The sequence below is a fragment of the Phocoena sinus genome, chromosome 4, assembly GCF_008692025.1.
Source record: "Phocoena sinus isolate mPhoSin1 chromosome 4, mPhoSin1.pri, whole genome shotgun sequence".
NCBI lineage: Eukaryota > Metazoa > Chordata > Mammalia > Artiodactyla > Phocoenidae > Phocoena > Phocoena sinus.
In genome coordinates this window covers 136,841,440-136,853,289 of record NC_045766.1, presented here as the reverse complement: position 1 = coordinate 136,853,289, position 11,850 = coordinate 136,841,440, and the positions used below count along the sequence as shown (strand labels likewise).

The following is an 11,850-nucleotide window of genomic DNA, read 5'->3' as shown; positions in this document are numbered from 1 at the left end:
ATCTCTCGAACTGAAGTCTTTGTAACCTAGAGTTGTGGAATAAGTTGGGAGAACATGGTAGGGATCAAGTGTGTGTTGCTTCCTCCCGTAAGTATGTGAAAGCCAAGCTACTGCCCTATCCTTGAATGATTCTCACGTGTTAGTGGGGAGTGTTTACCTCACTAGATACTTCCAGGGTTGTCAGGTTACCTGTATGCAGGTCCTGAAGAGTACAGGTGCAAAGGGGCTTTGCAGCCCTTTCTCACACTCAAAATAACTCATCAGGATGTATCTCCATTTTCAAGCGAGGAAATGGATCCTCAGAAAGTTCATAAATTAGCTCAGTGGTGGGAAATTAATTTTCTTCCTTACTACTTACCACTTAAAACAGAGGAATTAGGGGGTCTATAAGATCATTTTCATTTCTGTGCTGTCTCTTGTCGACTGAAAGGAAATGCACAACCTAGGGGACTTAAGCCTTGGGATATAGCCTCTCAGATAGCTGAGGGACTGTTCTGAAGAGGTAAGGGAGGAGCCAGGATATGTAGGAGTTTTTGCAAAAACAAAACAAAACAAAACATAAAAACAACCCAGGTAGTCGGAACATCAATTACTGCTAATTAAAGAAAGCCAGACATCTCAAGTTAATGAGTTTAGCACTTTTCAGTGTATGGGAAGATGCAAGAGTCTGGGCTTATTGAAATTATTCCTTTGATGTGCACCTGAACCATCTAGAGCCAGTATCCTGTTTTTCTCCATCCTGAATCCCCTTCAGTGTGCACCAGCGCAGTCTGCTGCCATGGCTGATGGCTTGATCCTTTGTTTACTGAAATGGCAGGCAACATTCTTTGTCCACACTCTTATGGTATCCACGAGCTACTAGTGGCTATTTAAATGTAATTTTAATCAAAATAATACAATTAAAGTTAGTTCTTTAGTTGCTTTAGCTGCGTTTCAAGTGCTGAATAGTCACGTGTTAGTGACTGCTGTATCGGACAGTTCACATATTTCTTTCCATCAGTGCAGAAATTTCTCTTGAACAGCTATATTTTAGATAGTCTCCAATTACGTTGCAATTTCAAGGGATTTTTCCAATCAGTTGCAAAAAACAAAACTAATAGCCAGGGAACACGATCTCTGGTCGTGTTCCATATCAATCCTTACCTTTAAGGGAGATGATATATTGGCATTGCTCATAAGGCACCAGCCCAATTTTCTAGTGTTACTAGGCTGGTTATCCTTAGTATGCTTTTATTGTTTCTAACATAAAGGAGCCTTTAAACTTAAATGACCAAAGCCTGGTGTTAACCACATAAATCCATCCTGTAACTGAGGAGGTTTTCGACTGTGATTCAGTTGGTGGTTCTGATTGAGCTTGAGTGACCCTAAAAGAAAAATTCATATTTATGGCCAGAGTCAGAGCAGGTACTATTAACTGGCCAAGTGAGGGAGTCCCCTCTAGTAATATCAATTGTGGCCTAAGGGCCTTCCAAGTAGAGCCCTGGAGTGCAGAAATCCACCAAGGTAACCCAGAAGTACTGGCTATAGGTAATTGACCACAAACCTAACAATTGGATTAACTTTAACTCTGCATAAGTTTGTGAAATACAGGGCTGTTTTCCACAGTGGCTGCACCAACTTACCTTCCCTCAAGTGGTAAGGACAGATTTTAATCAGTATTATAATGTAGTAGGGAAGAGTGTCCAGCATGAACTGAACTCAACTTGGATTTGTACAGAGGTGACTGGATGTTTTAAAGGGAAGTTGAGGGAGTAGGCAGGGGGAATGGAGGGGCTTGGGTAGAGTCAGGGGAAAATTATAAAGGCCTGGTGAGTGTAAATGCCCATCAGGGCTATAAAGAGACTGGGAGACAGAGGTCCTATCCTATCTGATCATTACATTTCGAAGGAATGGCTTTCAGATCCTTGAGAAAGAAAGACTCAGGTCCTGAGTTGTAGGAGATACATATATATTGCAAATGGACAGAGGAAGAAGTCACAAATTTTAAGTCCTTTTTTAGTAAATGCTCTAAGAAAGGGTAGTAAAGGACCTCTTGTCAGGTGTTGGCTAGAACAAATAGTAAATTCTTCTGGCAGCCTGGAGCTCATTAAGGGGGAAATAAGGTCATCCTAGTGATACAGCCTTGAGCTATTAGAAACTATGTTAGTGTTTAAGTCTTTTAACGTGGGGGTTGGTGGGGGAGTGGATGAAATCATTAGTGCCGAGTCAGTAGGTTTTATAGGCCCAGGCTGAGGCCTAACTGAAAAGAGGGCTTGGAAGAGACTGGCTAGAGCTTGGTCAAGAAGAGAATCTTTGTCAATTCCCCTCTAGAAAATGGGAGTATACATGATTTTTCTCCCTCATAAAGGGAAAATACCTGTTTTATCTACCCCTTTTCTTCTGTCTTGAATGCATTTGTAATGAGAATGTGATGCCTGGTGCTGCAGCAACTATCTTGAGATCATAAGGAAACAAACTAAGAGGTTAGCCAACTCCCTAAGGATGGTATTGTGGAAAATTAGGAAGAGCTTTGATTTTTAATGACATCACTGACTCATGGGTCCAAATCTGGAACCATCTATTTCCAGCCCCCCTTTGCTTTTCAATAAACTTTAAATTTTAGAATGGATTTATTGAAAAGTTGCAAATGCAGTACTGAAAATTCCCATATACTCCATATCAAATTTCCCCTATTATTAACATCTGACTATTGAAACTGAGTGGGACACTGTGAGGCACTCTCACGTACAAAAGCTCCTCCATGTCCCCTGTTTCTTGTTTGTAGTAAAAGGTTTTAGTCTCCTAGGTCTTCCCTGGGTTCCAAGGAGCAGGCACATGCAGTTACTAATTAGGGAAGTGAGGGAATGCAGAAAGAAAGGAAAAGCAGTTAAATAAGAAAACTAACGACAGTAGTTCAGTGATAAAACAGAGTCCTAGTTCTCCCCAAGGTATGTACGTAACAACTTGATGGATATCTTTGAATTGTTCTTTGGGAACTAAGACCTCATCCCCACCCCCAGAGGTGGAGGATGGAGACTACATGCTGAGCACAAGCACCGGACCCCAGACTGGCTGGGACCACAAAGTTGATGACTGAGATTCCTGAAACACCACCCTGTTACCTCACCACCAAACAATCAGAAGAAAGTCATGAACTCTGCAGCCCTCACCATCAAATGTTGCCTTTAAAAACGCTCCCCTGAAAACCATTGAGGAGTTCAGGTCTTCTGAGCGTGAGCTGCCTGTACTCCTTGCTGGACCCTGCAATAAATGCTGTACTTTCCTTCACAACTTGTCAGAAATTGGTTTTGCTGTGGGCGAGTGGACCCAAGTTCAGTTTGGTAACAAACACTATGATGGTAATTTGTTATAACTAAGAAATAACCCCGGAACAGTATTAACTAAGCTCTATGCTTTATGCGGCTTTCACTAGTTTTTCCCTCTAATATCCCTTTTCTAGTCCAAGGTTCTCTCCAGAATACCACATTATATTTAACTGTCGTGTCTCCTTAGTTTCCTCTGGTTTATGACAGATTCTCAGAGTTTACTTGCTTTTCACAAACTTTGACGGCTTTGAGGAGTACAGTCGTCCCTTGTTATCCAGGACCCCCCGTGGATACGAACAACCTGGGATGCTCAAGTTCCTCAAATAAAATGGTCTACTATTTGCATAACCTAGGTACATTCTCCCATATACTTTAAATCATCCCTAGATTACTTATAATGCCTAATACAATGTAAATGCTATGTAAGTAGTTGCAGGTGTGTGGCAAGTTCAAGTTTTGCTTTTTGGAACTTTCTGAAATTTTTTTTCCTAATATTTTTGGACTTGCAGTTGGTTGAATCCACAGATGTGGATACAGAGGGCCGGTTGTACTGGTCAGGTGTTTGTGGGTTTGTCTCATGTTATTCTCAAGGAAGAACTGTTACTGAGTCCAAGCTTGTACTGCTTGGTGCATGACAGGTCAATGAATTGAGACACGAGGCGTTGAGGCAAGGAATAGTGACGATTTGGAAAGCCAGCAGACGGAGAAGCTGGCGGACTAGTGTCCTAAGGAACCATCTTTCCTGAGTTAGAATTCAGGCTTCTTTTATACCAAAAGGGGAGGGGTTGTGGCTGGTTGTTGCAGATCCCTTGGTACTGGCCAGACTCAGAGGGGTGTGATAATCCTTTGTTCTTGCAGTCGTCCACGGTTGGTCTGGTCATGATGTTCTCGTAAACCTTCAACAAGTTCTGCAACTTTTTAATCTCTATACAAATGAAAAGTGTTATGCCTTTAAAATGCAAGCCTGGGAGGCAGAGCCTTGTGGAAGGACTATTATGCGTATTTCAGGCTGTGGACAACGTTCTTCCTCCGTTTGGTAACACAAAGGTGCAGAGCCAGCATGATTAAGCACAGGCAACAACACAACCGTTAGAGTTAAAGGAATAGATCCAATATAGAGCCAGGTTGTTCTTCTGTGTTACAGAACTAGGGTTATGGGTTTTGGAGAGTAACATCTCCAAATGTTAGGTAAAGTACCCTTCCTGTTAGAGCTGGGAACTTCGCAATCAACATAACTTATTACTGATATGCTAACCCTTATCACTTGGCCAAGGAAGTGTCTGCCAAGTTTCTCCACTGTAAAGTTACTTTTCCCTCCTTTCCATGCTGGGCTGTCTTGGAAGCAAGAGATAATCAAGGTGGGGTGGGTGGGGCAGAGATTGAGCCCCATCTCCTGTAGGGAGGCGTATTTACATAAACGACTGGAATTTTCCTGTTAGGCTGATCCTGGGACACGTCCGCCAACAGGGACTGCAGGGTGAAGTGGGGCTGGGCTGCCCTGCAACGGGCTCAGGGTGGACTGCGACCCGAGGCGGGGCGGGGTCGAGGCAACTTCGGGCAGGAAGTGGGGGAAGGTCCGGGATTGCGAGGCCCAGAGGCGAGGCGGAAGCTGGCGGGCCAAGGCGCGGGGTGGAGTCCGCTCTGGGATGCGCGCACTTGGCGGTTCCTTCTCTGGTGGTACGGAAGGACTGCGTAGGTCGGCTTTTCAGAGCGCAGTTCCCAGTCCACGGATCACAGGGTTTTCTTCCCCCCGGCGTACCGGTCCAGCTTTGGGGCGCTCTGACCCCACCCGGTGTTGGCGGTGGCGCCTCCGAAACACAATGCGCATGCGCACGCCGAGAGGCTGAGAACCGCGGCGGAAAGAGGGCTCCGCCTGGCGACTGAGAGCGTGGGTCAGTTTGGACTCGAGGCGGGCCTGGCGGCGCTCTATCCCTCCCCCTGCTGCTGTGGCTCGCTTCTTTTAACTCGCGAGCATCTGGCGCGCTGTTCTGGGTTTCCACGTGGGCCCGCCCACCGCCATCTTGAAGCTGTGCCAAGGTGAGCGGGTCGAGTTCCGGGGCTGGGCCTACCGTTGCCCAGGTAACGGGAACCTGCTCCTGCCGGAGCTTTCCATATACTTTAATTTTGGGGGCTCAAAAAGAGAGCTGAGTTCGGATGGCCTACCCCCGCCAGGCCTGGCATGATGCTGCTCATTACAGTACCCCTCCCCCCCGTTATCTGGGAAGCGTTCATTTAGCGAATGTCGACCCGAGAAGCCGCTGTGCAGGCGCGAAGGACCCTAAGGTTGGGAGTTTGTAACTGGTCGGGGTCTGAGCTCGCCCCCTGCCCAGCCAACCCGGCGGCCGGAAAACGGAGGGGGCGGGGGAGGGGCGGGGTGTGTCGCAGCTGCGGGGCGGCCTCACGTCTAGGGGCTGAGGACTGGGGGCGAGGGCAGTGCGGCCAGCCGTGCTGTCGCCTTGGCGCCAAGTGCGCAGCTCGCTCGCCGGACCCCGGGACCCGCGCGCGGCCGGGCCGGGGGTCAGTGTGGTCGCGTCTCGGCCCGTGCGCGGGCGGGGCACTGGGGACCCGGAGGGGACGAGCCGCCGGTGGCCCTGGGACCGGACTTGCCAACTTCGGGTCGATCAAATAGTGAACCTTCCAGTGCTGGGGTGGGATAGTAATAGGGCTTGGAGTTCGTGTCTTGTTATTAATTTCAGTTCGGTAGCTTTTAGTGGTTTTAAAAAAAACAGTGGTATGGTTAAAATGCACATATATATGCACTTAAGTAATATCCATATTATGTCACTTATGTACTCATACATACATAAGGCACAGACTAGGAGGATACAGAAGTAATAGTAAAAGTCCGCTCCCCGTGCATATTTTTTAATATCCTTCCTTAAAGCCTCTTGTTTTATAAACATAAAATGTGCACAGTATCAAACTCATAAGGGATCATTGAATTTGTTCTGCAACTTTATTTTTTCATGTAATATATCTTGGACATTTTTACATCTTAGCGCATACTTGCTATTAATGGCTTCATATAGTAGGCCACTCCATTATCTGATCATGCTGGTGTGTTTAATAGATTTCATTTTTATATTTCCGAGGAAGTAACGTATAGAAACTGTAGTCATTTTAGATTTTCTTATCATCTCTTTGTTTTGTCTGCTCTCTTGGCTCTCATTTTCTCCCTAATCTGTGGCAAACCCCCGCTTAGTTTATATTTATTTCAGGATGCTGGTTTTAAGGACAAATCATTATTTACTTCACGCTGAAAGAGGATTTGGTTTTTTCCTCTAAGACTTCCTAGCAGATGGGGGCTTCAGGACTACCGTTTATTCAAAGCACAGATAGGTCGGTGCTTAGTAAGTGCTGATTATCGTTGATGTACACGTCACCAAAGCACACAATTATGAAATCAGTTATGAGGATTTCTCTGATTAATCAGCATGTAATAGGACCTCAAGATAAAACTGTTTTAGAGGGACCAATATAATGGGCATTCCATTACTGTGCATGATTTAGGTCAGAGTATAAACAATTTATATACAAAAACACTTTAGAGAAATGGTGTACTAAATAGTTACATTTGTATGTTTAAATCCTTATAGGTACAATCAACAGTGATTATCATACAGCTGGAAAGAAAGGCAAAGCAAATGCTTTTTATTTTAGATTGGGCAATTAAGCAGAAACTGCAGTTTTAGTATGAGGAACGGAGGTGGAAGAACAAGCCGAATCAGAAGACGAAAACTCTTCACAAGTTCTGAATCAAGAGGAGGTACAGTTTTGATTCTTTTGGTGCCAGTGATGAAAAAAAGGAATCCTTTGTTGATTGCTGTTAACACATAGCTTTTCTCAAAGGCACACGAGCAATGTTAAATTTATTTATTTTTGGCTGCGTTGGGTCTTCGTTGCTGCGCGTGGGCTAGTTGCGGCGGAGCGCGGCTTCTCACTGCAGTGGCTTCTCTTGTTGCGGAGCATGGGCTCTAGGCACGCGGGCTTCAGTAGTTGTGGCTCGCGGGCTCAGAGTGCAGGCTCAGTAGTTGTGGTGCACGGACTTAGTTACTCCGCGGCACGTGGGATCTTCCCGGGCCGGGGTTCACCCTTGTCCCCTGCATTGGCAGGCGGATTCTTAACCACTGCGCCAGCAGGGAAGCCCATGAGCAGTGTTCATAGAGAATACTTCTTAAAGAATATTCTTTTAAATAGTGCCATTATATTCTTTTAAACCCTTGTAGAAATACAGATATATTGCTTCAACTATGTCTTCTTTGGGGATGACTCCCAGGTTTCTGTTTCTGGTCCTGACCTCTCTGCTGACCTCTAGCTACCTAAAGGATATTAATATTTGGATGTAAATTTATCACTTCAAGTTCAGTGTAACCCAGTCTGAACGAGATACCGTATGTGAAAGTGCTTGGACCACTGGAGAGTACTACATAAATGCAGTTGTTATTTTTCATAAAAATTAATAGCAGTCCTCCTAGCTGACCCCCAGCATGTCAGCACCATGGAGGTAATCTTTGACTATGTATCCTTCTTTGCTCTCCGGAGCCCATGTCCTGCTAACTCTCACCTGGCCTTTCTTAGGTTCACTTCTCCCTCTCTGTTCTACCCAGAGATGACTTCAGCCAGCTCTTGGCTGGTTCACCACATTCTTGTTTTCTTCCCTGCTGGTTGTTCCATTTGTCACTGTCAGTCTAACTTTCTTAAGGGATGTAGCCTTTTTGGTATAGGAGCCTCCAGGATCCTCATTCTCTCTCTCTCTTTTTTTTCTTTTGGGCCGTGCTACACGGCATGCAGGATCTTCCCCAGCCAGGGATTGAACCCGTGCCCCCTGCATTGGGAGCACAGAGTTTTAACTACTGGACCGCCGGGGACGTCCCCCTCATTCTCTTTTGTGTGCTCTCTGAATTCCTGCCTGACATCAACTGCCTTTCTAAGTGGCTCCCCCGCCCCACTCCCTGTGTTGGCAGTATGTTCTCCACTCACCATTTCCTGAGCACACCTCCCACATTTCCACCTCTGCCATTCCTCAAAGTCCTTCTTCAGCCAAAACATCTTTCTTCCCTTCTCCTTGCTTGTTCAGTTTCTCTCTAACCTTCGAGGCAGAGTTGAGGTCTTATGTTTTTGGTGATGCAATTTCCAGTTCTCACTAATGTCACTGGGTTATCATGCTTATTGGGTATTATTCTTTAGGAGCTATGGTTTTCCAATTGTTTTTCATGGAAGTCTTGTTTCCCCAACTAAAATGTTAACTTTTTGAGGGTGAGGAACATGTTGAACGCTCTCCACAGTGGTTAATAGTGCTGGCAGTGTAGTAGTTGCTTATTAAATGTTCTTGCTGTAAACTCTGTTCTCTAGGTTGTGATAACGTATTTTAGCCTTAGATTTTGGAGCATGTATTTTTTTAGAAAACACTTTCATTGAAATGTAATTGACATACAATGAATGTCACATATTTAAAGTGTATAATCTGATAGATTTTGACATACAGTAAGCCATTATCGAAATCAAGGTATGAACATATTCATCACCCCAAGAAGTTTCCTTGTTTCCCTTTGTAATCCTTTCATCTTGTGCTCTTTGAACCCCCCCCCCCGCCTCCATCTTCAGACAGCCATTGATCTGATTTCTTTCACTATTGATTTGTTTTATAGTTTTCTTTAATCATATAGTATGCATTCCTTTTTATCTGCCTTCTTTTACTCAGCATAATTACTTTGAGATAATTCTCTGTTGTGTGTATCAACAGGTCATTCTTTTTTATTGCTGATAATATTCCATGATTTGTTTACTTCAATTGTTCCAGCAGTATTTATTGAAAAAACTATCCTTTCTCCTCGGAATTGCCTTTGCATTTTGTGAAAAGCCAGTTATCCACATATGTGTGGGTCTGTTTTAGACTTTCTTTTCTGTTCTATCGATTTCTTTGTCTGTCTTGATGACAGTATCACACAGTCTTAGTTACTGTAGCTTTATAGTAATAAAAAGTTTTGAAATCAATATTTCGAAGTGGTTTTGGCTATTCTAGGTTCTTTGCATTTCCATATGAATTTTAGAATCATCTTGTCAATTTCTACAAAAAAGCCTGCTTACATTTTGATTTGGATTGTATTGAATCTATAGATCAATCTGGGGAGAGCTTGACTTCTTAACAGTATTGAATCTTCCAACCCATAAGTAAGATGTATATCTCCATTTATTCAGATTATTGATTTGAGATCTTAAAAAAATTAAAAAAAATTTTTAATTGTAATAAAATTACATGTAACATAAAATTTACCATTTTAACAATTTTTAAGTGTAGTTCAGTATTGTTCAGTACATTCACATCGTTGTACAACCAGTCTCCGGAATTCTCTTCATCTTGCAAAACTGGAACTCTATACCCATTAAATAATAACTCCTCATTCCCCTCTCCCCCTAGCCCCTGGCAGCTACCACTCTACTTTTTGTTTCCATGAACTTGGCTATTCTAGATACCTCATGTAAGTGGAATCATACAGTATTTGTCTTTTTGTGAATGGCTTATTTCACTTTCAGTAATGCCCTGAGGATTCATCTATAAAGCATGTGTCAGCAGGATTGGTTCCTTCTGAGAGCTGTGAGAGAAGGGTCTGTTCTAGGCCTCTCTTTTTGGCTTTGTCGTTGGCTGGCTGTCTTCTCCCTGTGTTTCTTCTATCATCTTCCCTCTGTTCTTGTGTCAAAATTTCCCTTATTATAAGGACATCAGTTGTACTGGATCCAGGTCCACCCTGATGGCCTCATTTTAACTTGGTTACCTCTGTAAAGACCCTATCTCTAAATAAGGTTGTAGCCTGAGGTACTGAGGGTTAGGATTTCAACATATGAATTTTTGGGTACACAATTCAACCTATAATAGATGTCTTTTATTTATTTTTCTTTGCCTTTTGCACTGGCAAGAACCAGTGTAGTGTTGAATAGTAGTGGGGAGAACAGACATCCTTCTGTTCCTGATCTGAGGGGGAAAGCACGTAGTTTTTCATCTTTAAGTGTGTCAGCTGTAGGTTCTTTGTTAGATATTTTTTGTCGTGTTGAGGAGGTTCCCTTCTATCCTTGTTTGCTGGGAGTATTTATCAGGAATGAGTGCCAGATTTTATCCAATGATTTTCCTGCATCCTTGAGATGATCTTGTGGTTTTTCTATTTTAGTTTACATTATTTGTGCATGTTTTAAAATTTATTCCCTTTTATGATATGACTGTCTGAGACAGTTCATCAGAGATTTACTTTTTAAATGGCAATCTGATTATATAGTGATTTTAATCACCAGTTTTTCTTTCGTCTCTTGATTAGTGAATGAGAGCTACAGGCCTGAATTTATAGAGCTTAAGAAGTGGCTGAAAGATAGGAAGTTTGAAGATACAAACTTAATACCTGCTCATTTTCCAGGTAAGGTCTGACGTTCAGCTCTCATGTGAGAGACATGTGGGCCCAGGTGGTAGGAAAGCAGGGGTGATTCTTGCAGGTGGGCTGTATTCTCTCTGGGGGCATATCATCTCCTCAACCCGACAAAAAATATCTACCATCTTCTGGTGTGTGGCAGCCTTCCTGCCTTGTAGGTGTAATATTTACTTGACCTTATTCTAAAAATGAGTTTAAGTGGCTTGTGGAGAGAAATTCCAAAATGGTGAAATAACATTAAAAGTTAGAAAGGGGAAATGAGAATAGAAAAATAAGACGAAGGCAGGGATAAGGATAACACATAAAAGCCATGATTATGAAATTTCGTACCCCTGTCAGAGGTGAGCTACAGATTTGACTCATCTTTCCAGCAGCCCAATGTATATGGTCAATTAGCTGAATCTTAGTGTTCTGTAAACCCAGCTAAATTGTTTACTCGTCAGAAGTACAGGTATTTCTGGAACTTAGACCTGAGGGAAACATCTTCACTGGGCTTTTCTGGGAGGACATTGTGTAATGTGGGGACTGGTGTCCCCATCAACCTGCTTATGGTGATTTCATGGGGTTTTCAAGCCGTGTGGGCTGATGGGATTATCCCTTAGCTCAGGAGCATCGCCGTAGTTTTCTAAGGGGAGGGGTTCCAGAGAACCAGCAGAGGTGCTTGGTCCCTGGGGGTGGCTCCAGGAGAGGAGCCCTTAGGGAGGCCTCAGCGGTATTGCCCCCCGAGTGTTGGAGGAGGAGCCCCTGTGTGGCCCTGGCGTCCACAGTCACCTGAACAGGGGTGGGTGAACTTTCTCTTCTGGAAGGTGAGGAGCTTGTTGTGAAGGTTGGATTAACATTGTTTTCTGAAAATTGAGGAGCTTGTCATGGAGTTTGGGTTAACGTTCTCTTCCGGAACATTCTCTCACAGAAGTTGGGCAGCTTGTTATGGGCTTGTGCCTGCATACAAGGCGACCCAGCTCTGTCCACAAGTGGGCTTGAGGTAACCACAGAGAGGACCACCTGTCTCTGTGCTACAGATCTGCTGTAGCACAGAGACAGTTATGTGCTGAGGGCCTTGAAGTTCTGTATCACAGGGCAGGTGCAGACATTTCCCTTTGTAGAATATTTAGATCATATGCCTCTGAATG

The 11,850-nt window shown here is 43.9% G+C and overlaps 1 protein-coding gene across 12 annotated transcripts in view; it reads left to right on the top strand.

Moving 5' to 3' along the window:
• Positions 1-4,896: 4,896 nt before the first annotated feature.
• Positions 4,897-11,850, top strand: part of SETD4 (SET domain containing 4) — a 366,008-nt gene continuing 359,054 nt past the window's right edge. For 8 of the 12 annotated variants that reach the window (XR_004349708.1, XR_004349712.1, XR_004349707.1 and 5 more), the window contains exons 1-3: positions 4,920-5,342; positions 6,902-7,071; positions 10,613-10,708. Coding sequence is in view for 2 of the 12 variants with exons in the window: in XM_032630774.1 (XP_032486665.1) it covers positions 6,999-7,071; positions 10,613-10,708 (169 nt within the window). In the remaining 10 variants the exon portion in view is untranslated. Of the gene's footprint in view, positions 5,343-5,460; positions 5,589-6,901; positions 7,072-10,612; positions 10,709-11,850 lie in introns of those variants that run through there. The other 4 variants (XM_032630772.1, XR_004349714.1, XR_004349713.1 and 1 more) reach the window with 4 other exon arrangements.